Below are 25760 nucleotides of genomic sequence, written 5' to 3'. Positions count from 1 at the left end.
GCATAGTAACAGTATCTATGTCAAGGGTTTGCTGAGAAAATTCTAAGTCCCAAGTAAACCTTGGTCATTGTTAGCTCTGTGATCGTAATCCATATCAGCAATCACCTTATCTATTCTATACTGATGACACCGATTCCCCCAGCTAGATGGCCAACCCCTTCTGTTCTATCGGTGGCCCAGCTAAGAGTTTGAGCGGTTATTTTTAGACAGTATCCCAAGCCATCAGTGATGACGCCATCAATGGCAGCTTCTTCAGTCTGTACAGAGGCAAGTCCCGGCCTTGCCTTTGCCACAGATACAACCCCCTTGCAGGGCTCTGCCCTCCTCAGCACTGCTTGATGCTAGGGAGCTCTTGTAAAGATCACCAGTCAGACACTCCAGACTCTTGGGCCAGGATATTCCCCTTGGGAACCCTGGGTGGGTGATCCCTTGCCCCCTCCAGGCCTCAGTTCCCCTCTGAACAAGGAGAGGGCTGTTCTAGGTGATTCCTGCTGGCCTTTGCAGTCCCAGCGCTCTGCTCGGTCAGTCTGTCTAGGCAAAAGCTCCAGAACCCACGTGGCGGGCGGGGTCGGGAGGTGGGTCAGGACAGCCCTCTGAGAGGAGAGGAGGAAGGCCTTGGAAGACGGAGACGGCTTTGGCTGTGGGGAGAAGGGGAGGGGAGGGGAAGGGAAGGAGGAGACACAGGAGGAGGAGGGACCGCGGGGTGGAGGGGGAGACAGACCCAGCCCAGAGCTCTGAGTGGCTTCCTGTTGCCAGGCTCTAAGCCCCTCACATTCCTGCAGACCTTCAGACTGCCCGGAGCTTGCCTGCTGCCTGCCTGCCCGCCACTGAGGTATGTCCGACCCCTGCCCTGACTGTCCCTCCTCTAGGCCTGCACCCCCTGCACCCTGGTCCACTCCTCACTTTGTGTACAAGGGAAAGAAGCTGTGTTGGGAGGTCTCCGGGCGCGGGGACTCCATCCTTGCTCTTCCGAAGGGCAGGGGACACGGACTTGCTGCCCGTTAACTTCTCAGGTGAAACAGATCCTGTGGTCTCCCTTCTGGGTTTGCAGAAAGTAATCCGACTGTCTCTGAGAGAGTATTTTCTGTCTGTCTCTCTCTGGGCCTGTCTCACGGGTTTCAGAGGCTGCCTTTACAAATGGGGGCCACTTCTTCCTTTCCTGGGAATATGATCTGCGCACAGCTGCTAGAGGGATGGGCCACCAGTCTGCCCTGCTTCCCATTCCAGGAGGAGAAACTTTCTAGATTTGGTTCTTGCACTCTGTTTTCCCAAAGGGAAACTTGGCGTGAGTGATAAACTGATCTTTGGAGGGATAAGAGGGGGTCTTCACCTTTCATCAGCACCTCTGTAAAGGCTCCTGTTGCCCTGGAATTTCTCCCCTCTCAACCTCCACCCCCCTCCAACACACACACACACACACACACACACACACACACACACACACACACATACACACATCCTGATTCCGGTGCCATTCAGCCTGAAATAGCACTGTCAGACAATCAGTCTTGGGTTAGGCATTGTTCTCATCCTGATAAACACAGGAAACTCAGCAGCAGGAGCCCTCCGTGTGTCTAGATTTTGAAGACCCCTGATATCGGGTAGGGTCCAGAGAGGTGCAGGGTCCAATGGGAGACTGGGTGTGGCAGCAGTGTGCTGCAGAGTGGGAGGGGGAAGACAAGATGGAGCGGGTTTCAGGGCAGCCTCCTCACACTTTTGCAGTGAGAAGTCCAAACTCTGCACTAGGCTGCTGTTAGGTCTTCTTCAGGTAAACCCCTTCCTACCTGTGGCTCCACTGGCTGGTTGATGAGTGGGCTTCCTGAGTCCCTAAGGGCACCAAGGGAAAAGGGGGGCCTTGGGGAAGGCATGTCTTCCAGGAAGCCCAGCCCACCCAAAAAGGAACAGAGGGGCACACATTTTCCTCCAGAAAATGCCATTCTATGCAGAACATATAGAGAAAGAGTTTTCTTTGTGGTTGAATTTCTGTGCACCCCAAGTGCTGACAGCAGGACGAGACACACATCAGAAGTAGGGGGGCAGACTGAAGACATACGTTTTACATGTGATCTTAGGTAAATGTCTCCCTTGGGACTTAGTCTCCCTGTCTGTAAAGTAAGAGGAATGGACTCCATGGTCTTTGGGGTGCCCGATGTACTCTGAACTTTCCAATGAAGGTCTCTTAAAGCAGAATTCTCCCTAAACCTAGCTTTTGGCTAGGTTTCATGGAGATTGCAAGCCCCTTAAAATTGTATATACAGTTGTGTGTGTGAGAGAGAGAGATGCGAGAGAGAGAGAGAAACAAAGTTCGCGGCAATATCCAAGAGGGTGTTCACAGCCTTCAGTCTTAAAAATATTCTCAAATGACACTTGCCCCTCCAGGTAGCCAGTGGGAGATGGAGAGGGTGGGGACTGGAAGCCAAGGTGTATTTGCAGGAGGATGAAAAGCTTTGAAATGGGAGTGGTTGGGGGGAAGAGAGAGTTAACTTGCAGCCATCAGCTGCCACATCGACAAAGCCTGGAGCTAGAGTTGAGGGAGGGAGGGGGAGGCAAGGGAGGGTGCCTGGGGAAGAAATCAACTTTTGAAACTTTCTCCAAGTCCCACCCACCAAAAGCCTCTTCTTTGCTATGACTCACTCTAGGAGGAATGCGAGTTGCCACGGTAACCTTTTTTTCAGGGTCTCTGCCTGCTGGCTGGGAGGGGACACTAGAAACTCTTAGACTATCAGGCTCTGTAGGTCTGAATGTCCCCCACTCCACTCATCCCAAGAGGGCAAATTCTAGGTCCTGCCCTCTCAATCTCCAATCTCCCGGGACCCCAGGGCAGCTGTGGGGCTGTAAGATGCTTCTTGTTTCCTGGGATAGGCTACTTGAAGACCCGAGTTTTAAAACCACCTCTACCTCAAAGGTGCCAGTTGACCTTGAACTAATGGCTTCTCCTTTCTGAGCCCCAGGTTCAAGGAGAACCAGGTCCTCCTTGGTTCAAAAAGTGTTAACACCACCAACTCAAAGGGATACTGTGTGGACAAAATGGGGATGATACACAGAGAAGCGCTTGCTACACTGTGGCCCTCTCACCTAAAGAGATGGGTTTTTAGAATGGATGAATTGATGGCATCCGAAGAATTGGTGACATCATTTCCTGCATTTTTGCCCAGCAGCTTCATCATTTTAGGGTTTGGATATAACTTCCCTTTACTAAAAGTGCCAACAGGCACATTTAAGCAAAATAAATACTGTCCAAATTCTTTTGATTTGGGCACCTTCATATTTCCCGAGTGTTGCACCCTCCAGTGTCCAGGGCAAAGGCAGAGGTGGATCCTAACTGACAGTGACATTTGGAGAGACACTTCCCCTCTCCAGACTCAGTTTCCCAATCTGTTAAATGGGGACTCTAACCTAGGGTCTCCAGGTGCCCTTTCAGCTCTGAAGTCCTGTGAACCTAACTGCCAGGTGCTGCTTTCATTAGAAAGGACAGTCAGGCCACCTTTTTAACAGCTCCTGGCCCCCTAGTTGAAAAGGAAACAAGAGAGAAGGGGCTAGGGGAAATTGGATTGCATAATAGTCCTGCTAAAATCTTTATCCATATGTAGAGACTTGTCAACCAACTGCATGGCTGGGGTTTGCTATTCACAAGAGCAGTTTTCTATGCTAAAAAATAAGCTATAAATAGAAAGGGATGATGAAGGAAAGGAAAGAGCTTGAGGATGTGAGGTAAACAGGAAAATATTTGATTTTTGACGTTATTTAGACAGGTAGCTATGTGTGCAGAGATAAACAGGGACAGACACAAAGCCACGAGGATGCCAAGTATATAAACATTGATTTCACTGACAGGCATCCACTGGCACAGCTGAAAATAAATGTTTCAATACGTGAGCAGACACAGGGGGTCATGCACTTATGGCTCTCTCTGAGCAATACCTTAACTCACAGACTAGTCTCGGATGTCCATCCGATGCATATGCAAACTCTGACCCTCACCTATATGGGCTGAAACCAACAGATGCTGAGTCAGGACCAACAGGCATCGTCACATACAACGCTTCACACAGTGGTCCTCAAGGTCATTGGTCACTTATGCAAATACACAATCACCATTTGTAGCCACACACAGACATGCACAGCCAGACCTAACTTCAGGTCATGGCGGGGAGATAGACACCTGAGTGTTAGTTGCTCAGTCATGTTTGACTCTTTGCAACCCCATGGACTGTATGTAGCCCACCAGGCTCCTCTCTCCATGCGATTCTCCCAGCAAGAATACTGGACTGGGTTGACATTTCCTTCTCCAGGGGATCTTCCCAACCCAGAAACTGAACCCCGGTCTCCTGCACTGCAGGCAGATTCTTTACCATCTGATCACCTGTTGTATATTATAGACAGAAATTGAGACTCAGGAAGGGAGAATAACTCAAAATCACACCGCAAACTGATGTCTGAGCCAAATTTTCAGACACCTGGAAACATCCAGATTTTCATTTTGGCTTCTTTTGTTGGTTTCCTTTGAGCAGTTTGGTACTCTCCTGACATTCCTCCCTGTAGTCAACAAGCCCCATGGATAAAAAGTGATAAGAGTTACCTCTCTTCCTCCTTTGCTGGCTTGCCGTGGCCTGATGCAGCCCACATGGCTATGTCATTAGGGCAACAGGAGATGGCTAAGTGGTGACTGCAACCAGTGACTTGACAGAATTATTTAGAAAAACAGCCTCCTTCTTATCCAGGAGATGTCTAGACAGGACATTAACTCTGCTCTCACTTGTCAAGTTATAGAGCTTGATGTCTGTAGGCAAAGTAGAAATGGAGATACCAACTTTCGCTATAGTTGGGTTCTTTCAGAGATGTGGTATTTAACCCATTTCATCTGGGGATCTTTCTGGGCCCTTATGTGTTAGTCATGGCCATAGGATCCTAGACTAATCAAATAAAAAAATAAATAATTCCCCAAACATCTTGATATTTCTGAATATCTAGAAGTTCAGCCCAGATACCAGCTTGCCACGTATGACCTCAAGTGAATTATTTTCCCTCTCTGATCCTCAGTCTTCTTGTCTCTAAAATCAAGAAGCATGGCAAAGAGGTGTTGTTTGGCATGACACCACCAATCCATTGGTAGCAGCTGCCAAAAGAACTGTGTCCAGAATTTGAGTGCCACTCTGGACTTTAGGGGGAAAGGTCATATGGTTGATTAGTAACGTCTGCCACATGCACCGGAGGGGCAGGTGGAGCCACATGTGCCATGGATTTGCTTGCTATCTTTAGGATGTGACAGCCTGGACACTTTGATGTTATTTCTCATCCCTTCCATTTGTGGTCACCCAGATGCACCAGTGGCCCCTAGGGGGAGCCAACAGGGAGAGCCTGAAGCTCCACCCTGGGGCTTCTAACCACAGTGAAACGTGGCATCTTAGATGTGTTTATGGAACCTCTGTCAGACTGATACCAGTCTCATGCTCTGGGGCTATTTCTGAGTTGCCTCTGAACATCTTCAAACCTATGCTTGAGCACCCTAAAACAGAGGTCCCCGACTTCCAGGACCTAATGCCTGATGATCTGAAGTGGAGTTGATGTAATGATGGCAATAATGTGCACAATGAATAGAATGTGCTTTAATCACACCCTTCACTCTGCCCTGGTCTGTGGAAAAATGGTCTTCCATGAAACTTGTCCCTGGTGCCAAAAGGGTTGGGGACCGTTGCCCTAAATGTTTCTTTTAGCTTCTTCCCTTCCAGCAAGAATTGTTAGAAGCAGAAGCAAGGAGTCAAGGGCCAAGTTGTGAAAGGTGGTCCTCTGATAGGCTTCTGACTCAGCTGACTTGGAATGTCAGGGCTGAAAGGAGCCTTCGGGACTATGGCCTCAGGGTCTTCAAACTCTCTCATAAAAGAAATTAGAGGTTCTCCGAGGCGTCTCAAGGAGTGTCCCAGCGCCAGCCCCCATCTCAACACTGCTTCGTTTTTTTTTTAATTTTAAGCTGATTCATTGAATAGATAATAGTACATTCATATGTACAACAAAGGTGAACGGCTCTTAGTTGTTTCAAACTTGGACTTCTGCAGAAGACTTCATTGAGAGAAAGGGCTCCCTGGCCTGTATGACTCTGAACGCCACTGATCTAGAACAAACTCTGCACTGTGCAGATGAGTGGTACTAGGTGAAGTCCAAGGAGTAGAGGAGCCTATTCTAATTTGAAGGGTGAGCTGGGAGCAACACTGCCAAGACTTCCCAGGGCTCAATCCCAGGGCTCCTGACTTCCACATCACTTCTGAGTGGCTGTGTGTGCTCCCTGGGGTGAGTGCCCACGTGGCTACACTTGCCACAATGGCACCTCTCTGGACTGTCTCAGCCCTCCTTCTGAGTCCTGGCATTCTGGTGGGCCTGGCTCACTCACGAGTTCCTTTATTAGCCTCTAGACTTGTTTTCCTCTCTTTGGGCTTGTTTACCAGGAACATGTGTTTTGGGAACCCTTGTTGGTAAGCCAAATGGTGGAAGCAAGATGCCTGGTTTGCGTCAGCAGCCCAACTGAGAGGGCAGCCTGGGGCCTGGCTTCATCACTGTGCCCTGTGGAGGCTGGGCTGGTGCCCGAGACCAAAAGGAGTAATGCCTCCTTTGTTCCAGCCCAGCACCTGTTCTCCCTGGGCCATGGACAAAGAGCTGGGATTCTTGTCCTGGATTTTCAAGGGGAATGGAGATTCTGGGATCTTTGTTTTTTAAGATACTCTTCTGATGTTTATCTCTTGTAATCACCCATGAGTCTTTCAAGGTAAGTGTGTTATTTTCATTTTAAAGATGGAGAAATAAACTGAGGCCCAGAGAGGGGAAAACCACTTTCTGAAAGTCACACAACTGCTATACGGCAGAAACAGGATTTGAACCTGTATATTCTGCCTCCAGAGCCCCTGGGCTTACCTCTCTGCCAAAATGCCTCTATGAAAGTTGATAACCACTCTGTCTAATATGGGCTTCCCTGGTGGCTCAGATAGTAAAGAATCCGTTGGCAATAAAGGAGACCTGAATTCGATCCCTGGGTTTGGAAGATCCCCTGAAGAAGGGAAAGGCAACCTACTCCAGTATTCTTGCCTGGCAAATCCCATGGACAGAGAAGCCTGGCGGGCTATAGTCCACAGGGTTGCAAAGAGTTGACTGAGGGACTAAGCAAGCTCTGTGTTAATATGGTCGCCACTAGCCACATATGGTTACGTAGAATTTAAGTTAATTAAAATGCAATACAATGAAAACTTCAGCCCTTCATTTGCGCTAGCAACATTTCAAGTGTTCAGTAACCACTGGTGGTCACTAGCCACCACGTTACATAATGCAGATATAGAATATTTTCACCATATTAGAAAGTTCTATTAGACTGCATTGCTTCATAAACTCGTCTACTCAAATCAGATTTGATGACTGTAACTCAGATTCTGTGCTTCAAGTCCTTAGGGGTCTATGATTCCAAGATCCACAGTCTAAAATTGAATGATTCCAAGATTTTTCCCTAGCTCTGTCCTTCAGCAACTTTTCAATGTCCAGAGAGAGCCCACAGGAGGCCGTTTATGTTTCAAGAGAGATGAACTTGGGTGGGGTGGGGGGCGGGCAGCTGTACTTTTCCATCCCCAGACTCTTTCTAAAGGAGGAGAGGTGACCTCAGCTTCGGGTCCTGCTGGCAGGCAGGGACGGGTTTTCAGCCGTCTCCAGAGCAAATAAAGGCAAAAGGAAAGGACTGGATGTTCGGAACAGGAGGCAGGGGCGGTGGCGGGGTGGGAGTGAGCAAAGTCTGCATCTGACGACCACTGGGCCAAGGGAAACACACCTCCTGCTCCCCTGCTCCCAACCCTCCCAGTCTCTTTTCCTCCAGGATACCTTGGGCCAGTTCACAGCCCAACTGGGCCCCCTTCAGGTGAGCACCTAGCGGAGGAACTGCCGCCAAGGGAAACAGCACGTGAGGCAGAGGGCAGGCCAGAGGCGGAGGGGGGCGGCCTTGGTCTTCATTCAGCCCCGCCACCCGCTCCCTGGGGCTCTGGGCAGGTTTTTTCCCCTCTGGGCCTCAGCCCTCTCTTCTGTACTATAAGGTAGTATGCCTTCAGCCCCCAAGGGGATGCCAGATTATGAAAACATTCTTAAAAGGATAAACACAGGCATCATTACAAACTAAAGAGATACAGAGTTTTTATTTAATACTGCTCATCTATACAAAGGTGTTTATATTTTCACCAGGGTGGGGGGGCATGCCAGACCTAGGTTTGACTGGCAAAGGATGTGTGTACAGCTGATCATTTCTGGATACTGGGGTTTGGCCCTGTGTTCTGATCTTGCTAGGGTTACTGATGCATCCCTGACCTTTGCAGGACGGGCACCTGGCCTCTTTCACCAGAGGTGGTTTAGAGAACCTCAGAGAGGGAGCTCACGGGTATGCAGGGAGTATGGTCATACATTCGAGAACCGTCCACTGCTGCCCTTCCCTCCCATCAAACAATCTGGATGGAGAGGATGTTGGGACTGGTGAGGGAAAACTGGGCAAAACCCCAAATTAGGAAAACAACTCCTCCTCCAAGACTGTGTGTCCTTTTCTTAACACTTACTTCCCACTTTTCTCCCCGATCCCCACCCCAGTCGCAAAGAAAAACTCTATGAGGCCCAACCCAAGTCCATGAGGAGGAATTTTGTCAGCTTGAAAGGGGCCTGAATGTTGTCTGACTTCCTCCCTCTCCACCTCAGACCCCTCATCGGAACAGCGGGACTCACAGCCCTCCCATGCCATGGTGCCAGTGTGTGAGACCATTAGAAATTTTAATGCACCGTGAGATCTAGAATGACTTTTCTCTTCTGGCTGCAGCACCAAGGATGGGGGTGGCAGAAAGAGTCAGCATGCCACTGGGAAAGCACGGCTGGTGAGGTAGGACAGACAGAAGAGCTGACCCACAAATCTTTCCCTGGTCACAGAGGAGGAGCGGTTCCTCTGCTCAGATGAAGGACACAAACCCTGGAGATGCCAGTCTTCCTGGCTCTCCAAGCTGAAGCTTACTGCCTTTCCAGCCCTAGCTGGGCTGCTTCTCTAACTGTAGGACTTGTCTGTCATTGGAGCCCAGATAAAGTGCCTTTTTTTATTCCTGCTATGAGTCTCTGACCCTTCAACTTCTAACCGTCTCAGACAAGCCTTTCATTCATGCTTTCTCTCCTGTTCCTTTCACCCAAAGCCACATGCAGGCATTGTTTTGCTTTTGTCTCCAAGCGGGGAAGCAAGAAAGGAGATTTTTCCACCTCTAGGCTTGAGAAAAATGGAGCGGGGAAGATAAGCATAGGACTGTGTGTGCAGGGGAGGGGGAGAGGAACATTTCCAAAATCTGGGAAGGGAAGACTGCATTCAGATGGGAGAGTTGGGGATACCACGAAGCAAAACCAAGCTCCCAGGTGGATTTCTTTAAATTTCTGTTGGTTTTATTTCGTATACATGCCATAGAATACTGAGGTTTAGTGTCTATTTCAACCCCAATAGAGGACCATTATGAATTCTTCCCTTCTGCTGCCTGTTTCTACTACCCAAATACCATAATTTAAGTGAAGATGGGGATAATGGAGGGGATGATGTGTGCCAAGACCAGCCTGTGCTTAGGACAGCTACAGGGCATCTCAAGGGCTCAGGCTACCACCTCAAAGCTCAGCTAGTCCAACCCTCTCAAGTAATAGAAGAGGGAAACCAAGATCCAGAGAGGATGAAGGATTGAACCAATATACCAGGTTAATATTGAAATAGAACCAGAATCCTTGGGATTTAGCTCCAAGCTAAGTGTTTCTTCCATGATGCCAGGGTACCTCCCACCAAGGTGCTTGGTCAGTTGAGAAATCTTGGAAGGAACTAGGGATGAACGAGGGAAGACATGGCCACTGCCCACATTGACTAAAAGCTGCTTAGGCGCAGGAGAGCATGCTTGCTCTGTGTGGCCAGAGATGGAAGATCACAGTAGACCAGGAGAAGCTTGAAGGGAGGCAAGCTGAACAGTAGAAGGCAGGACTTTCTAAAGCCATTTGGAAATGGAAGTTCATTGAGTTAGAACAAGAAACAAAACATCCCCACCACCGTTCCTTGGTTAGGGATGGCATTTTGTCAGCAAATCATAGAGATTCTGCTCCAAGATGCCCTCCAGCCATGAGATTGTTAGAGTCGTGAGCTCAGCACCTAGAGGAAGGTTTCAGCAGTGACCAGGGTGGGAGAATTTTCTAGAGAACGTTCTAGATCTCAGTTAACATCTTTTAGCTGTGAAGGGGAAACAGAAGGTAACACTAAACATATGAAGCATTTGGGTAGTTTCCACACAGAATCCAGAGAAGTACCATCCATCCTGGGCAGAATGGAGGAAAGTATGGCCATAAGTTTCCACTGACCACACTCGAAAACTATTGTTCTTTGTTTTAGAATGTAGGCCTCATTGTCTCAAGTTGGCAAGGGGTTGCTGCCTATTAAATTCTCTTATTAAGGAGGGGTAGGGAGAAGGAGGTCGGGGGAAAGAGGGGAGAGGAGGAAGAGTCTGGGGTATAGGAAGAAAAGAATCCTAGAACATCAGGGATTGAAGAGCCCTTGAACAAGATACAGTTCAGCATTGCCCAGACTTTAATTAACCATTTATCTGTGTCCAATCACTGTTTAAAATTTTAAATAAATGTACTGAGGGAAGAGACAAGATCCCTACCGTAAATGGAAAAACCTGCGTACTTCTGTCATAAATAGAAGGAAACTGTTAAACTAGACACAAAGGAGACAGAACAACTGTACTGAATTCCAGCTGGATGTCGTTTCCTGCGGAGGCTCTGAGCCAGAGGCCTGCCCTCTGTTCAAAAGGGCAAGAGAAGAGTGTTAGATGTTAAAGACTTGTTAGCACCAAACTGAGACTTTCTCATACCATCAGGATTAAAAGAGAAGCAAGCAGAAGCAACTTTCTCCCTGTCTTTCACTATTGTTTACCATGGACCATCTAAAACTATCTTGCATATCACAGGAATTCAGGGTCAGGAGGAACTCTCCATCAAGAAACCTAGCCCTCACTGAATTCGTCATCTCTTTTCTCCCCACAGGGTTCCTAGCATCATGAGGGCCTGGATCTTCTTTCTCCTTTGCCTGGCCGGGAGGGCCTTGGCAGCCCCTGTGAGTACCTGAAAGTCACATCTTCTTGGTCTTACCTCCCACCGCCAGCTCAGGGGCATTGAATCTACCGGCCCTGGGTGTTCAGAGGGTACAAGCACTTTCCCATCTTGAGTGGTCTTTTTTTTTTTCCCCCTTAAACTAACAAGCTCAAAATAAAAACTGAATGAGGATCATTGGGAGGAGATTCCAGGGAAGAGAGATTTCCATGTAATGTGAAGATGTACTTGTTCAGCAATCAGAGCTTCCCCAGAAAGGGACTAGGATTGTTTTAGAAGGAAGTGAGCTCCTTGTCATATGAAGACTTACAGAAGAGAAGGGGATGCTGATGGGGTGTGATGGTAGGAGAAGCCCCAGCCAGCCAGGCACCTCAAAGTCATGTGCTATCTTGCTTCTTCTAACTCCAAGTTGACTCCAAGAAGGAATTGCCAAATAATGATGATGATGATGATAGTATCACACCTGTGGGGAAGATACTGACATCTGTTAAAATTCAGGGTTCATCCCCTATGGGTCTCCGTTTTCCCATCTGAAGGGAGTTGGTCTGCATCAGACCAGTTGGTCTCCCATCATTATGGCAGTCTAAGCGGCAGAAATGCTTTTGGAGTTTTGATAGGCACTCCAGATGTAACTACACAAAGGGAGGTGCTCCTGCAGCCCACAGGGCCTGCATGTTTGGCTTCTCCTGTGCCCGAGTTGCCCACACATGGCAGGCGTCTCCCACAAGCTTCTCTCCTAGCTCCCCAGCTTCAGTGGTCCAGGCTAAGGCATGTTAGTGGTGGGAAGCTGGCCTGGGCCCCAACCTCTCTGAACACCATTTTCACCTCCCAGCAGCAACAGGAAGCCTTGCCTGATGAGACAGAGGTGGTGGAAGAAACCGTGGCCGAGGTGGCCGAGGTAGGTGATGGGGGCCCCAGACTCCTCTCTGCCAACATCCGCTCCCCTTGGGGATTCCAAACAGGGGCTGCCGGAACAGGCCATTGTTCCCCTTCCCACGTGCACACACAGCATAGATGTAAATCCTGTGGATCCCCCAATGATGACATACTCCCGAGTGCTCCCCAAACTCTCCCTGGAACCTCATAGGTGGGAGCTATGATTCTGAATTTGTTTTTTACTTTTTAAACTGTGTGACATTTTTTCTCAGATGGTCACCCACAGTCTCCCCAAATGTCAACTGATGAAAGGGAAAGTACCCTGGTGTGGCTGAAAGGGGAGGGAGCTTGGCACTCGCTCTTGCCCTGACACCCCTGCTGGCCTCTAGGGCATCTCCATAGCGTTCTGGGCCCTTGAGGAAGAGCGGGTCCATAGATTCAGTCTCGATCCTGGACCTGGCATTTGTGCCTCCTGGGATCTGAACCCAGCACCCATTCCAGCATGTTTCTCCCCATCCCCTGTGGGTACCCAAAGCTTTGGGCAAGTCCCCTCTAGCCTTTGCCCCTTTCCTCCAGGTCTGGGGGTGGGATGGGACGTTTGACTCACTCTTCTCCTTCCACCCCAGGTACCCGTGGGAGCCAACCCTGTCCAGGTGGAAGTAGGAGAATTCGATGAGGGTGCCGAGGAAACCGAGGAAGAGGTGGTGGCTGAGAGTATGTCCCTTCTCCTTGTCTTGTTACACAGGCCTTAGCCCTCTGCCACCCAGGCCTGGGGTGTGGGCCCAGCGTGTGTGAGTTTCCTTCCCAAGGAAACGCAGGGTGGGGGGGTCCTCCCTGGGGGAGGGGCTGTGAAGGACAAACTGCCTTGACTGAAAGGTTGGGAGTGTTTTCTGGAATTTGGAAAGATCTATTTATAGCCAGGCTGTGAGTGCTAGGAAGGGAAGTCTTAAGCTGGAAGTGGCCTTTCCCCTTGCAGCACTTTAATCTAGTTCCAGAGTTGGGTTTCAGGTTCCCACTGAGATCCCCAGTCCCGTCCGGTCACTTGATGGCCCCAGACGCTTTCACACTTATAAGCTTATTTAATTGTCAAATAGCCATGAGGAAATAAGGTCCGGAAGCCTGACACAACTCCTATACGGCTTGTGAGAACCAGGACCTAGGGCTTCTGTCCCCACCCACAGTCCAGCATCCCTAACCCGCAGGATGGAGACTCACTGTACCCCAGGGGCTAACAGCCCGGACTCTGGGGGTGGACCAACCAAGGTCTGCCTCCAAACTTTCTGTGATGCCCTCTGACAGCCCTCGAACCTTCTCTGAGCCCAGCTTGCTCATGTCTTGCGTGGGGAAGGGTGAAGACAGTAGACCCCCACCCCAGGGTTGTCAAGGGGCTATGAGATAAAAGTAGAGGCACCCTTGCCCAGGATCTGGCAGGGCAGGCATCCAACAAAGGAAGACTGGGACACCCCAGTCAAGCACCCGGAGGAAAGGCTAGATGAGCTCTCACCCTCAGAGCCTAAGTATCCACTGGAGCAAAGGGGCGTCTACTGAGTCCTCTTCCTTCCCCTCCATGTCCCTTATCTGGTGTTTACGAGACACAGGCAGACTCTATTGTTCAGTGTGGTCCTGGGGCTCTGATCCCTTTTCCGCTGCAGACACTCAGGTGTGTTTTGCTGGGCTGCACAGCTCCCTGGCTCCGTGACAACAGCTGACTTTCCGAGTCATTCTAGAAAGTCTATTCTAGAATTGTGAAATACTTTGCTGTCACTGATCCATGAACAGCCAAGAACACAGTGGTTGCTTCAACCCTCGGGGGAGCCATATGGCATCCAGTGCTCCCTGGTCCCAGACTGAATCCCCAGCCCCCGCAGGAGTGCCTGGCCCTGACCTCAGACCAAATCTCTAGTTCCCCAGACTGAGCCAACTGCTCCCCGACAAGCTGATTTCAGCAGAACAGAAGGGAGGGCACAGGGCTGCCTGAAGGTCGAGTGGTGGCCAGACCCGAGGACTTCTGTCCAAGGAGCCGTGTGGGTTGGGTTGGGATGGATGTGCTAGCCTGGGTGAGGCTAATCACGTTGCCCTTGTGCTCTGCCAGACCCCTGCCAGAACCACCACTGCAAACACGGCAAGGTGTGTGAACTGGACGAGAACAACACCCCCATGTGCGTGTGCCAGGACCCCACCAGCTGCCCTGCCCCCATCGGCGAGTTTGAGAAGGTGAGGCCCGAGGGACAAGGCTGGGGGTGAGGGCTGCAGCCCTCAGAGTGTCTGCCCAGAACACTGCCGGCCTGGGGGTCCCACAGGGCAGCTCCAGGCTCAGAAGTCCCCTCGCTAGGTCTAGTCACAGCAAGAGACCCAGTCAGAGGGGGTCTCTGTCTGGGACTCTCCAGCAGTCACTGGAGAGTGACTGTCATTGGACTCTCCAGCAACTGGCAAGAATTTACTCAGCACCACCAGCTTCCAGCCCTACTGAGACTCAGAAGGGAATACACATGAGGGACTTTCTTACGTGGGAGAATCTTGGCAAAGCATCAGATCCAAACACGTGGGTTCTGGGTCACAGCAAAGGATAACATCAACCTTCATTTCTACCTCTTGATAGTGTGAGATCTTAGCTATGTTCCTGATCCTCTCCAAGTTTTCTCACCTCTAAAGATGGAACAGAAATAGACTTTATCTCATAAAGCTATTGCAGGGGTTTGTCAGATAATGCCTGGTACTTAGTAAATACTCAACATGTACTATTTAAAAAAAACTTTCAAAGCTGTCCATTCAGTCTCCAATAGGACTCATCTGTCCATCCATCCATCCAAGTAAATATTTATTGAGCACTCATGCATATCAACCATTGTGCTAGTGGTCACCTAACTCAGGGCCACAAATTGAGTTCCAGCATCACTCCCACAACCTCCACCTCACCTTCAACCTCTCCCCAGTACAACATACCCTTTGAGGTCCAAATTTTAGCATCTTCGTCAGCTCTTCCCTCCTCCTCACCCCATCACCCCCTATTACACTGGTCACCAGTGCCCACCAGTTCTCCCTCTGCAGTGATATGTATGCAGTATGTGCAGGGTTTTCAAGACAAGGCTTCCTCCTCCTGACACAACTACTTACTGCCACTGCCCTTGTTCAGCCCATAGCAACTCTGCTCTGCCATCCTCATGTGCAGAGATTCGTAAGAAGGACCAATATAACTCACCACATATTTGCACTCACTGCTAATAGTTAAGGATACGTAGCTGGCTGAAAAGGGAATTGGATACCGGCTGCATGTGGAGGGATCCATGCATAGTCTTGCTTATTCTCCCCCTGCCATGAAGGATTTCTTTCCCCAGCTACAAAGATGAGCTGCAACCTCATGCAAGCAAGGCTTCTGCCCAACAAAGCCCATTACAGACTCAGCACCCAGTGTTTAGTTGAAGCCTGGCCACGTAGGCCTCCCATGCCTAGCATATACCCAAATTCCAGACTCCAAGCAGGAAAAGAGATGTTCAGCATGAACCATACTGTTTGTATGAGCAACCTAGGCAAATTGAGACACTTGCATCATTTGTAGACCTCAGTTTTCTAACAGTGCAAGCAACTGTTCACCAGCCTCGCTCCCAGACACCAGCCAAGGGCCAACATCACAAGAAGGCCTTTCTAAGAACAACACTCCCAGGCCTGTTGTATTAACTCTTTTCGGCATACTCTATCTTTCCCTCATCCTCGCCTTCAATTCATCTTTTCTGTATTTCCCAGATTTGCTTTCCCATATCTCAGCCCTGACTCCATCGTTCCGCTGCTCAGGGATCAGCAGCGGCTCTCAGCTTGGGCTGAACATTGACTTAGGAGCCTAAAGAGTGGCTCCTTGCCTGGGCCCCACCCTTAACTCACTGTGTGGACCCTGGGCTAACCATGTTCCTTGCCTGGCCCTCAGTGTTTCCATCTCTGAAATGGGCACAGACGGCAGTACTGGCGCAGGGCTTTGGGAATGAGGGTGAGGCACTCTATGCTTTGCCGACAGGTGTGCAGCAATGACAACAAGACCTTCGACTCTTCCTGCCACTTCTTTGCCACCAAGTGCACGCTGGAGGGCACCAAGAAGGGCCACAAACTCCACCTGGACTACATCGGACCTTGCAAATGTGAGTCTCTCCTCGGCCCGCCAAGCCTCCCATCTCAGGGAAGAGACACCAAACTGGCACTGATGCTGGCTCTGCCACCCCTGGGCTGTGTGATCTTGGGCACCTCTGTTCCCCTGTCTGCACATCAGGGATCCCAATTATAAAATGAGATAATTGTTTAAGAGCTGGTATCTGTACTCAGGACCCCTCCAGGAAGGACTGAGCAGTGGAGGGAACACAAGATCAGGGCAGATTTCTGGAGCCTCTCACTAGCATACGAGACAGCGCACTTCTTTTCTGTAATGATGAGGAAGTTCCTCTCTGGGTCTAACCACAATCTTTCCTGCTTCAATGTTGTGAAGCAAAAATGATGTTCTTCCTGGGCCTAAAAAGTGTTTTAAAAATACTTGAATTTGAATGTGTTAAAATCAAGGCAATCTTGTCAGTTCCCCTTAGGCCCTGTTACTCAACATTGTCATATCCTAGGCCTTTTTACTTTGTTACATTCCCATCTGCCCCCATAAAACATATGATTAAGCACCTGCTTCTAGAAACCTGGGAGCCAGGTGTTGTGGGCAGGAATGCCAGGGCTTGCTTGGCCTTTGGGGAGTGATCCCAGGGGCAGACTCAGCTGGCCCAGGCTCCTGCTCCTGTGTGTCTGCCTCCCTGTCATCTGAGACAGGCAAAGCCCCCTCTGCTCCCCTCCAAGACAACATCCACATGGTGTGTCTGGTACGTTCTGACACCAGATGGCACCGGGGAGGGCCACTCACCTGCCTCAGGTGTACAGAGTGCAGGAAGGTGGAGAAGGGGAACCAGGTTCTCCTGTGGTCAGCACCGCTCTTGCGGTTACAGGACCCTGGATGTGAAAAGAGAAGGCGCAGGCCTGGAGAAGGAGGGCGGGGGAGGGACGTTGGTAGGAATCCTTGGGCAGTGAGACTGACACTTGTGCCAAGCAGCTCTTCTGTTCTCTGGGGCGTATAGCTTGCTCCGACTCCTAGCGTTTCCCTCTCAGATGTTCTCTTCCACTCCCCAGCTGCTGGTGAAGAAGGTCGTGGTCCTAACCACAGAGGGGACTTTCCATAGGTCCAAGGATGGGGGAATGATGGACCCCTAGGCCTCCTGGCACCCACATGCCCTGGTGCTGGATGAGGCTCTGATAACGTGGCCTTAAGCAAGCCCCTTCTCTCCACACTAATCTCTAATAATTCCAAGAGGGTGGACTTGGATGAAATCTCTAGGACTGACATTTTGTCACCTTGATTTCCAAAGACCAGGATGCAATCCTATCACTAAGAATGTTCCTGTGATTAAGCATACCTGAACCCCAGCCCGGTTAAGCTGGGCCTATGGGTGAATGCTGTTCCTCAGTCTCCCGGCTTCAAACATCTCTCAAGGGTCAACATCATCATGGTGGGTCCTGGCCTCTGTTTTCAGGGCCCAACACCCAGAAAAGCAGGAGTCTCTGGAGTGAACCATTTCCTTCCCCAGATCAGATCAAGTTCAAGGGAACAAGGGAGGTGCCTTTGCACTTGTCCATTTGCAGAGTATTCTCCCCCCACCCCCACCCCTGTCCCCACCCCCGCCAATCTCCTTTGTTCAAAAGGTGTGAAGAAACTGTGGCCCAGAGAGGCCGGGCCCTGTGCCAAGGTCACAGACTGAAGCAGTAGCAGGACAAGGGCGGGGGTGGCGAGAGCGACCTGGCCCACACGCTGGCCCTCGGGCAGGGAGAGTCAGGGTCTGTGCTGACCACCCCGTGTGTTGACCCTAGACATCCCGCCCTGCCTGGACTCCGAGCTGAGTGAATTCCCCCTGCGCATGCGCGACTGGCTCAAGAACGTCCTGGTCACGCTGTATGAGAGGGACGAGGACAACAACCTCCTGACCGAGAAGCAGAAGCTGCGAGTAAGGGCCGTTTCTCCTTCTGTCTCGGGGCACTTGCTCGGCCCTGAGCTGGCCCTGACCTCGGGTCCCAGGCTGGCTGAGATCCACAGTCCCATTCCCAGATCTAGGCCCCCAAATGTAAGCCCGCATCCCTGCTCCAACGAGCGCCTCTGTCCCGGGCTCGAGGACACAGACTCCTCCGTGCAGCCTTTGAAGGCTCCTAGAGCACATTCACGGAGAAGGCAATGGCACCCCACTCCAGTACTCCTGCCTGGAGAATCCCACGGATGGAGGAGCCTGGTGGGCTGCAGTCCATGGGGTCGCGGAGAGTCGGACACGACTGAAGCGACTTGGCAGCAGCAGCACATTCAGGGTCTTCCCAGGCGGCGCTAGTGCTAAAGAACCCACCTGCCAGTGCAGGAGACATGAGAGACATGGGCTCAATCCCTGGGTTGGGAAGCTCCCCTGGAGGAGGGCATGGCAACCCACTCCAGTATTCCTGCCTGGAGAGTCCCACGGACAGAGGAGCCTGGCGAGTTACAGTCCGTGGGGTGGAAAAGAGCTGGACATGACTGAAGTGACTTAGCATGCAGGCAGAGCACATTCACCTCTTAAAGGCTCTGAGGAGTCCTGTAATGAAAGGACCTGCTCACTTTGTTTAGCTCCATGTTAAGTACGGGGCATAAACAATTCTATTCCTCTTTCCTTCTGAGTCTGTGGACTTTAAGGGACATATCAAGCACTAGGAGTACTGATAAAATACAGCTCCCTGGGCTGTGAAGTGTCTCTGTGAAACAAGGCCCAGGAAGCTGCATTTTGACACACTCCCCAGTTATTCTGATTGAGATGGCCCCAGACCTCCACTTCTGTGGATGAGATAAAGCTGGTACTCATCTAACCACTTCCTTCCCTCATTTGTCTCTACACCCCACCCCTGCCCCCCACCCCGCCCTGCCACACTGCTCAGCATGTGGGACCTTAGGTTCCCAACAGGATTCAAACCTGTGCCCCCTGCAATGGAAGCACAGAGTCTTAACCCCCGGACCACCTGGGGGGGTCCCCCTTCCCTCATTCTAAACCCAGACTTGGGCTGGTCTTGCTTGCTCTGGCCTCCTGTCGGGGGAAGGGACCTTGACTGGCCCCGACAGCCTCCCTGGACCCTTCGTCACACAGCGTCTCTGCTCCCACAGGTGAAGAAGATCCACGAGAACGAGAAGCGCCTGGAGGCTGGCGACCACCCCGTGGAGCTGCTGGCCCGGGACTTCGAGAAGAACTACAACATGTACATCTTCCCCGTGCACTGGCAGTTTGGGCAGCTGGATCAGCACCCCATTGACGGGTAAGACCCCTGACCCTCAGGATCACAGAGGGGAGCTGCCTCTGGCTTGGCCCTGGAGTGGACAGTCACCGGTCAGGGCTGCTAGGTGCACTAGATGTGGTCAGAAAACTCCTCAGGGGTCTCTGCTGCTCCCAGCCCTGGAGGCCCATAGTTTGCCTAAGGGCTGAGGCAGGAGAGGATAGGTGTAGGAGAAAGGATATAGAAGATTTAGTGCCATGAGTCACTCCCTCCTTACTGCCCTAAGAGGCAGAAGCCATCAGAACTGAAAACCCCTCCTCAACCCCGTGAGTGCCAGCCTTGGGTATCCATTCAGCAAGGTAGAAGGAGCTGGGAAGGAGTGCCAGACTCTGTGGGGTGGTAGGGTCTGTGTGAGGCAGCAAGGCCCTGAGACCTGGCCCCAATGGGGCAAACTGGCTCTGGAAGTTCTTAAGACATTCACAGGGCCCATCCCATCTCCATGGCAAGCCCTTGGTTTGATCACTCCTGCCCCAAGTGTTGAAATGAGTTAGGAAGTGCCGTGTAAACGCCCTGTGGGATAAGCCGAGTTGGTCAGTGAACCAACATTTATTGAGTGTCTATTACATGTCCAGCATGATTCCAGGCAGGGGATTTAACTGTAGTCAGAACTGACACAGAGGCCCTTGACCCCATGGAGCTCACCCTCTGGGTGGTGATCTGTTTCTCACAATGGAAGGAAAAAGTAAGGAAGGTGCCCGGAGGTTGCAGGTGGTGGCTGATGCTTCTGCAGCTGAGCAGGACAGGCCCCCCTCACCTCCGCCTTCTCTTGCTGTGTGCTCCTGGAGCAGCTCAAGAGGAGGGCTGCTCTGCTCACACAGGATGCCCAGGGCTGGTCCCCTCTGGGAGGCTCAACCCTTCCTCCCGGTCCAGTCCACCCTGTGGGTGATCCTGGGGGGCTGGAGTCTCCTGAGTGCTGGGAAACCGCCTGTAGCTTCTCTCCCAGGCTCTTACCGTGGCTGGGATCCATCTGAGTCATACCGTGAAGGGGAGGGGAGAAGTCAGGGAACATCTGGACTCAGGCTGAGCAAGGAAGGGGCCTGGAGGGAAGCTTCCAGATGGGGCTGCAAGGACCCTGCATCTGGGAAAGCAGGCTGGGTCAGAGGATCGTCCTGCCCCTCTCCTTGACCCAGAGCTGCCCGGTGACCTTGCCTGAGTCCCTGTCCCTCTCTGGGGCTCGCTTTCCTCACTGATATACAAAGAAGTCGGAGAAGCTTCAGTTCAACCGATCCCTTCCATGAGTTGGGCCAGATAGGAGGGCCTGGGGGTCCTTGGGGAAGAGTGTTTTGAGGACAACTAATGGCGGGCTCTGGGGAACAAGGAAAAAAAAAATCCTATATGTGCTCTGGAGTCCAGGCCAGCTGGGAGGACAGGAACAGAGGAGATTGGAAGAGAAATCAGAAGGTCTCCCTCTCACACAGGACACAGTATATAAAAGATAAAGTTCTACTCACCCTCCGCCTGCCAATTCCAATCTCTTCCCACGCCCCCTCCCCAGAAGTCAGCACTCTCTTCCTTTTTTTTTTTTTTTTCCAGCCACACATCTTATGGGATCATAGTTTCCTGACCAGGGATCAAACCAGGCCCTTAGCAGTCAAAGTGCAGAGCCTTAACCACTGGACTGCCAGGGAAACCCCACCCCTCCTCCCCAACTTTTGCAGTACTCTATTCAGTTTGATGCATCTCTTTTTCACCTCTTTTCTGAGTATTTGCAGATGTATAAATGTGTCTGCAGAAAACATGCATTGTTGTTTCATACCATATTTTGAGCTACCAATAGCAAAAATGTTGAATATTTTAAGCTTCTGTGCCCTCAATTCTTAGTCAATCAGGAAACAATGAAATGCACCAAGAGACGGTGTTATGAACCCACAGACCTCAGACCTGGAAGGGCCCTTAGACGTTATGATCAACTCCTCCCCCTTTGATGGAGGAGGAAACTGAGGCTCAGAGTGGGGCAGTGCTGTATGCTCAGAACCACAGCAGGTCAGTGGCAGAGCCGGGGCAGACCCAGGATCCTGGCTTCCGGTTCTGCAGTGAACATCCTCTCCTTCAGCCCCAAGGGGCAGGCTCCCTCCCCCTGTCTGCCCAAGCAGGGCTATGGGGCTGGCTCAGCCTCAGCCTCTCCCCACCTCACCCCTGCAGGTACCTGTCTCACACCGAGCTGGCCCCACTGCGCGCCCCCCTTATCCCCATGGAACACTGCACCACCCGCTTTTTCGAGACCTGTGACCTGGACAACGACAAGTACATTGCCCTGGATGAGTGGGCCGGCTGCTTCGGCATCAAGGAGAGTGAGTATTTGAGCAAAGGGTCCACTGTCCTCTCCCTCCCACCTCGCTGCTCTCTGTATGTCTGTCCTTCCTGTCCATCTCTGCTCTGTGCCTGGTTAACTCCTGTCTGCTCTCCCTGCCTGGGTGGGCCTCGCTCTTTTAGGTGACTTCCTGGTCCTTCTCTATCCACCCGACTGTCTGTTTCTCCCTTTTGAAGCATCAGTACTCACTCTGTGTCTAGCACTGCTTTGGGAACTGACAGTCATCTACAGGAAACAGCACATGTAATTAGGCAGCGCAAGTCACGAGGACCGGCCAGGGATCAGGGAGGCCAAAGTTCTCAGTCATAGACTCCCTGGGTGACCTTGGACTGGTTACCTGGCCCCCGGCCCCCGGGATGGGTGGGATCTGCCAACTTCTTGGGAAACATTTCCTCATTGACCCCAGCCCCCAAGTCTAATTCTGCTCCTTCTTGCCTTGCAGAGGACATCGACAAGGACCTCGTGATCTAAAGCCACGCCTCCTCCTGCAGAACCAGATTCTCTCTCTTTGACCTTCCCCCTCCTGTTTTCCCCAATGTTTAAAATGTTTGGATGGTTTGTTGTTCTGCCTGGGGTCAAGGTGCTAATATAGACTTAAACGAATACATTAACGGTGCTAAACATAGACATTTTAACCCAAGTCACGACATTCTTAGCTGTAACTCAGCTATCACGGCCTCTTGCTCACCCACTAATGGTCCCATTTTCCTCTTGCCGTGTGCACCTCTGCCCATTGTCTTGGTGGCACATGGGTGGAACACTTGATCTGCTTGAGTCTGCCTTCAACACACGTTGCATCTTCAGATTTTCTACTTTTCTGCTTGAAACTAATATTCACCGAGTCAGATTTTGTGTTAACTTTATTTCAGGGTATTGGCTGCCAGGGGGTCATTCCTAAGTGGCCTGAAGATGGACAAAGGGAAGTAACAGGCACGTGATATTGGCAAGGATGCTTCTAGGGCTAGAGGATCAGTGGTGGGAGAGACCTGCAGAATCTACCAGCCAGAACCACAGATAACAAATCTTGTGGTCAGGGACTGTGAATGAGAGAAGGAAATTGAGGCTGTGCTCTGGAAGTACATAAACTCTCACACAAACCCAGTTCTTCACCATTTCCCCTTCTCACTTTGCAGTGCCATTTCTTTTTGCATTAGGCAATTTACTCAGACTTTTCAGAGCCATGGCCCCTCCGTTCTCTGGAATCTCCCACACCTCTGAGAGGTGGATCACCACATCCTGCAGGGCTGCTCCCCTCCAAACTACCTTTAGGAGATGCAGGACAGGGAGGCTGTTTCAGCCAGAAAGACCAAAATCAAGAGCGAGGTGCAGAACGTGGTAAAACAGAAAAAGGGCAGGTGGCAAATTGGTTTTCTTTTGGGTTTTCTGTTTTCTTTTTTCACATCTGGATGGCTGTCACCAGAGATCTTTCCTTCAGTCACTAGCATGTTCCTCCTCTTCTCTCCTCCCCACTTTTTCTTTCTATTAATCAAAAGAAATTTCAAAATCAATGGGATGGTCGGATCTCACAGGCTGAGAACTCGTTCACCTCCAAGCATTTCATGAAAAAGCTGCTTCTTATTAATCATGCAAACTCTTGCCACGATGTGAAGAGTTTGCCAAATCTTTCAAAATAAAAAGTACTGATTTAGAAACTGCCTCCCTGGGTGACTTTCATGTGTCTTAGTGACCTCATTTCCCTGACATGGAGATATGTGGTCATAACATGTCCACACATGAATGCACAGATGCAAAGCTTTGCAAATGCATTATTACCCTTTTGTACACACAAGCTTACTTATACACAGGGAATGTATGGTGCCTATAAGCATGGATTTAGCTTTTAATTTTATGACCTGGGGGGTGACCTTTTTCATGATTGCACTTCATTATCAGAGCACCAGGCTAAGCAACTAAGGAAAGCACCAATGAAAGCAATGCCTTCACTAAGCATTCACTCATTCATTCACCCATCCATCAAGAAATGTTTATGATATACTTACTATCGACTGATCCCATTCCAGGTACTACAGACACAGCTGTGGCAAAGCAGATAAAGCGCTTGTTCTTCTGAAACTTACAGCCTAACAAGGAATGGGTTTTTTAAATGCCCAACTAAATACAAATGACAATATGTGATAGGTGCACTGAAGGGCTCCCCTGTTGGTTCAGACAGTAAAGAATCCAGCTGCATTGCGGGACACACAGGTTTGATTCCTGGGCTGGGAAGATCCCCTGGAGAAGGGAATACCCCCTCCAGTATTCTTGCCTGGAGAATTCCATGGACAGAGGAGCCTGGTGGACTACAGTCTGTGGGGTCACAAAGAGTTGGGTTGAGTGACTAACACTTTTCACACTGAAGGGAGAATATAAGAAACCAGCAGTGTATGTCACAGAAGGAATCAGGATTACTCTTGTTCCACAGTAATCACTCCCCATGCCTGGCTATTTAGATTTAAATTTAACTTAAAATTTAAAATTCAGTCCCTCAGTCACTCCAGAAACTTTTCAAATGCTCAACAGCAAAATGTGGTTAGCGGTTACCCTACTGAACCGAGCAGACCCAGAACATTTTCATCATCACAGAGCGTTCTATTGCACCAGGCTGTCCTAGGGCTTCCTTGAAAAAACCTGAGTCACAAAGGAAAAGAATGAAGTGTTGGGAGGGGCAGAGGTGAGAGAGGAGAAGGGTCGGGGAAAGGGCATTCCAGGCCGGGGAACAGTACAGGCAAAGGTCGTGAGTGGGTGGGGAACATGATGAGTCCTCCAGCATGGTCTGTGTCCAGGCTGAGGGCTGTCTTGTACTGGATGAAGCTGAACAGGTGGGCAGAGGCCAGACCATGCAGTCTGGTAGGCCATGTGAGGAGTTTGGGTTTTATTTTTTTGTTTGCAGTGGAAGTTATCGGCAGGTTTTAAATCAGAGAAACAGAGACAAGATTAGACTGGCTTTAAAAAGAACACTCTGGCTCTGGAAAGGCCCACCGTTAAGTCCACTGAGCGTTTTTCCAGGTTCATGCATGCCCATCACACTGGTGTGCTATTTTAGGCTGGTGTTCTGAGGCTCCCCTTTGAGATAGAGAAATAGCTCCAGGAAGTGTGCTCTGTTGCTGTGGACCACACACAGAGTGAGGTCTTCAGATGCCAAGTCTAGAGTTGGTTTATTCCTCTCTTATTTTACATTATTTTCAAACTACTAATGATACAAAGTCATTAAAAAAAATCATAAAACTCATAAACTTGTATTACTGTGTTTCTTGTTCACACAATGGGAGGCAAGGACTGGGAAGTTTGATCCTGGCCATTTGAGGAAGGCAAGTCCAGCCTAGTGTCATCATCTAGAGGAATCCAGGCAGAGACTGACAGGGTACGTTTTGGAACTGGCTCATTCCTTCACTCTATGACGTTTACCAGCTGCCCGCAGCAGTGTTTTATGTTCTCCCGAGTAAGCGCAGGCATGGTCTCTGCTGCCCTGGAGCCTTCATTCTGGCTAGGCAGACCGTGCACAAGTCAGACCATCTGAGGCAGAAACTTGTGATGCAAAGGCCGTGAGTCGTTCCTTCGGGTAGGGAGGGAGCTGCGACATTTCCCTGAGACTGTAGGACGAAGTCCTTGTGCCTTGGTCAACCACCTGTATAATACACAGCGCTCACTCTCAGAACAGCTCTGCTCCCCATACTCGCAGACTATATCTAGAATTCTCCCTCTAGGGAGTTTTGCCAAGTTTTCAAGGGAAAGGCAGCCTCAAAGAGAGGCAAAGAGCATGAATCAGCCTGGAACGCTGGGAGGACAAGGTGGGGTTGCAGCAACACTGAGGAGCTGAGTTGAGGGGGGCCCTCAGAATCCTTACAGGCAATGTTTTCATGCTCTTCTTCTATCAGTGGCTTCGCTCCCTGTAAGTCAAATCTCTTAAAGAAAAAAAAAAATTAACATTTAAAGGAAATTAATTATCTCATTACCCTGAGAGAAAAATCAGCATCATTTACTATTGGCATAAATAAACTTAAAAAAAAAAAACAGAAAAAAAAATACAGTGGAAAAAAATGTAATGCAATTACAAATGTTCCCTGTTCCTGAAGAATGCTGTTTATTGTCCAGAGAAGAAAAG

The 25760-nt window shown here is 50.3% G+C and overlaps 1 protein-coding gene across 2 annotated transcripts; it reads left to right on the top strand.

Moving 5' to 3' along the window:
* The first annotated feature begins 710 nt into the window (after nucleotides 1–710).
* Nucleotides 711–23310, top strand: SPARC (secreted protein acidic and cysteine rich). Of its 2 annotated transcripts, none has more exons than XM_070465674.1 (10): nucleotides 711–832; nucleotides 11059–11128; nucleotides 11960–12022; nucleotides 12627–12714; nucleotides 14093–14214; nucleotides 16007–16127; nucleotides 17878–18011; nucleotides 19181–19329; nucleotides 21490–21638; nucleotides 22101–23310. In XM_070465674.1, the coding sequence occupies exons 2-10, from the start codon at nucleotides 11072–11074 to the stop codon at nucleotides 22127–22129; spliced, it is 912 nt and encodes a 303-aa protein (XP_070321775.1). In that variant the 5' UTR covers nucleotides 711–832; nucleotides 11059–11071; the 3' UTR covers nucleotides 22130–23310. The 2 variants fall into 2 exon arrangements, with proteins under 2 accessions (XP_070321775.1, XP_070321774.1); XM_070465673.1 differs by having other exon boundaries at nucleotides 11957–12022.
* The last annotated feature ends 2450 nt before the right edge of the window (nucleotides 23311–25760 follow it).

Source organism: Odocoileus virginianus, chromosome 3 (genome assembly GCF_023699985.2).
Source record: "Odocoileus virginianus isolate 20LAN1187 ecotype Illinois chromosome 3, Ovbor_1.2, whole genome shotgun sequence".
Taxonomy (NCBI): Eukaryota; Metazoa; Chordata; class Mammalia; order Artiodactyla; family Cervidae; genus Odocoileus; species Odocoileus virginianus.
This window is presented reverse-complemented; position numbering and strand designations above follow the sequence as displayed.

Coding starts and splice junctions, on each gene's coding strand:
- SPARC (XM_070465673.1), top strand. CDS start 11,072: ATGAGGGCCTGGATCTTCTTTCTCCTTTGCCTGGCCGGGAGGGCCTTG. Junction 18,012..19,180: donor CCGAGAAGCAGAAGCTGCGA/GTAAGGGCCGTT, acceptor CTGCTCCCACAG/GTGAAGAAGATCCACGAGAA. Junction 19,330..21,489: donor GATCAGCACCCCATTGACGG/GTAAGACCCCTG, acceptor TCACCCCTGCAG/GTACCTGTCTCACACCGAGC.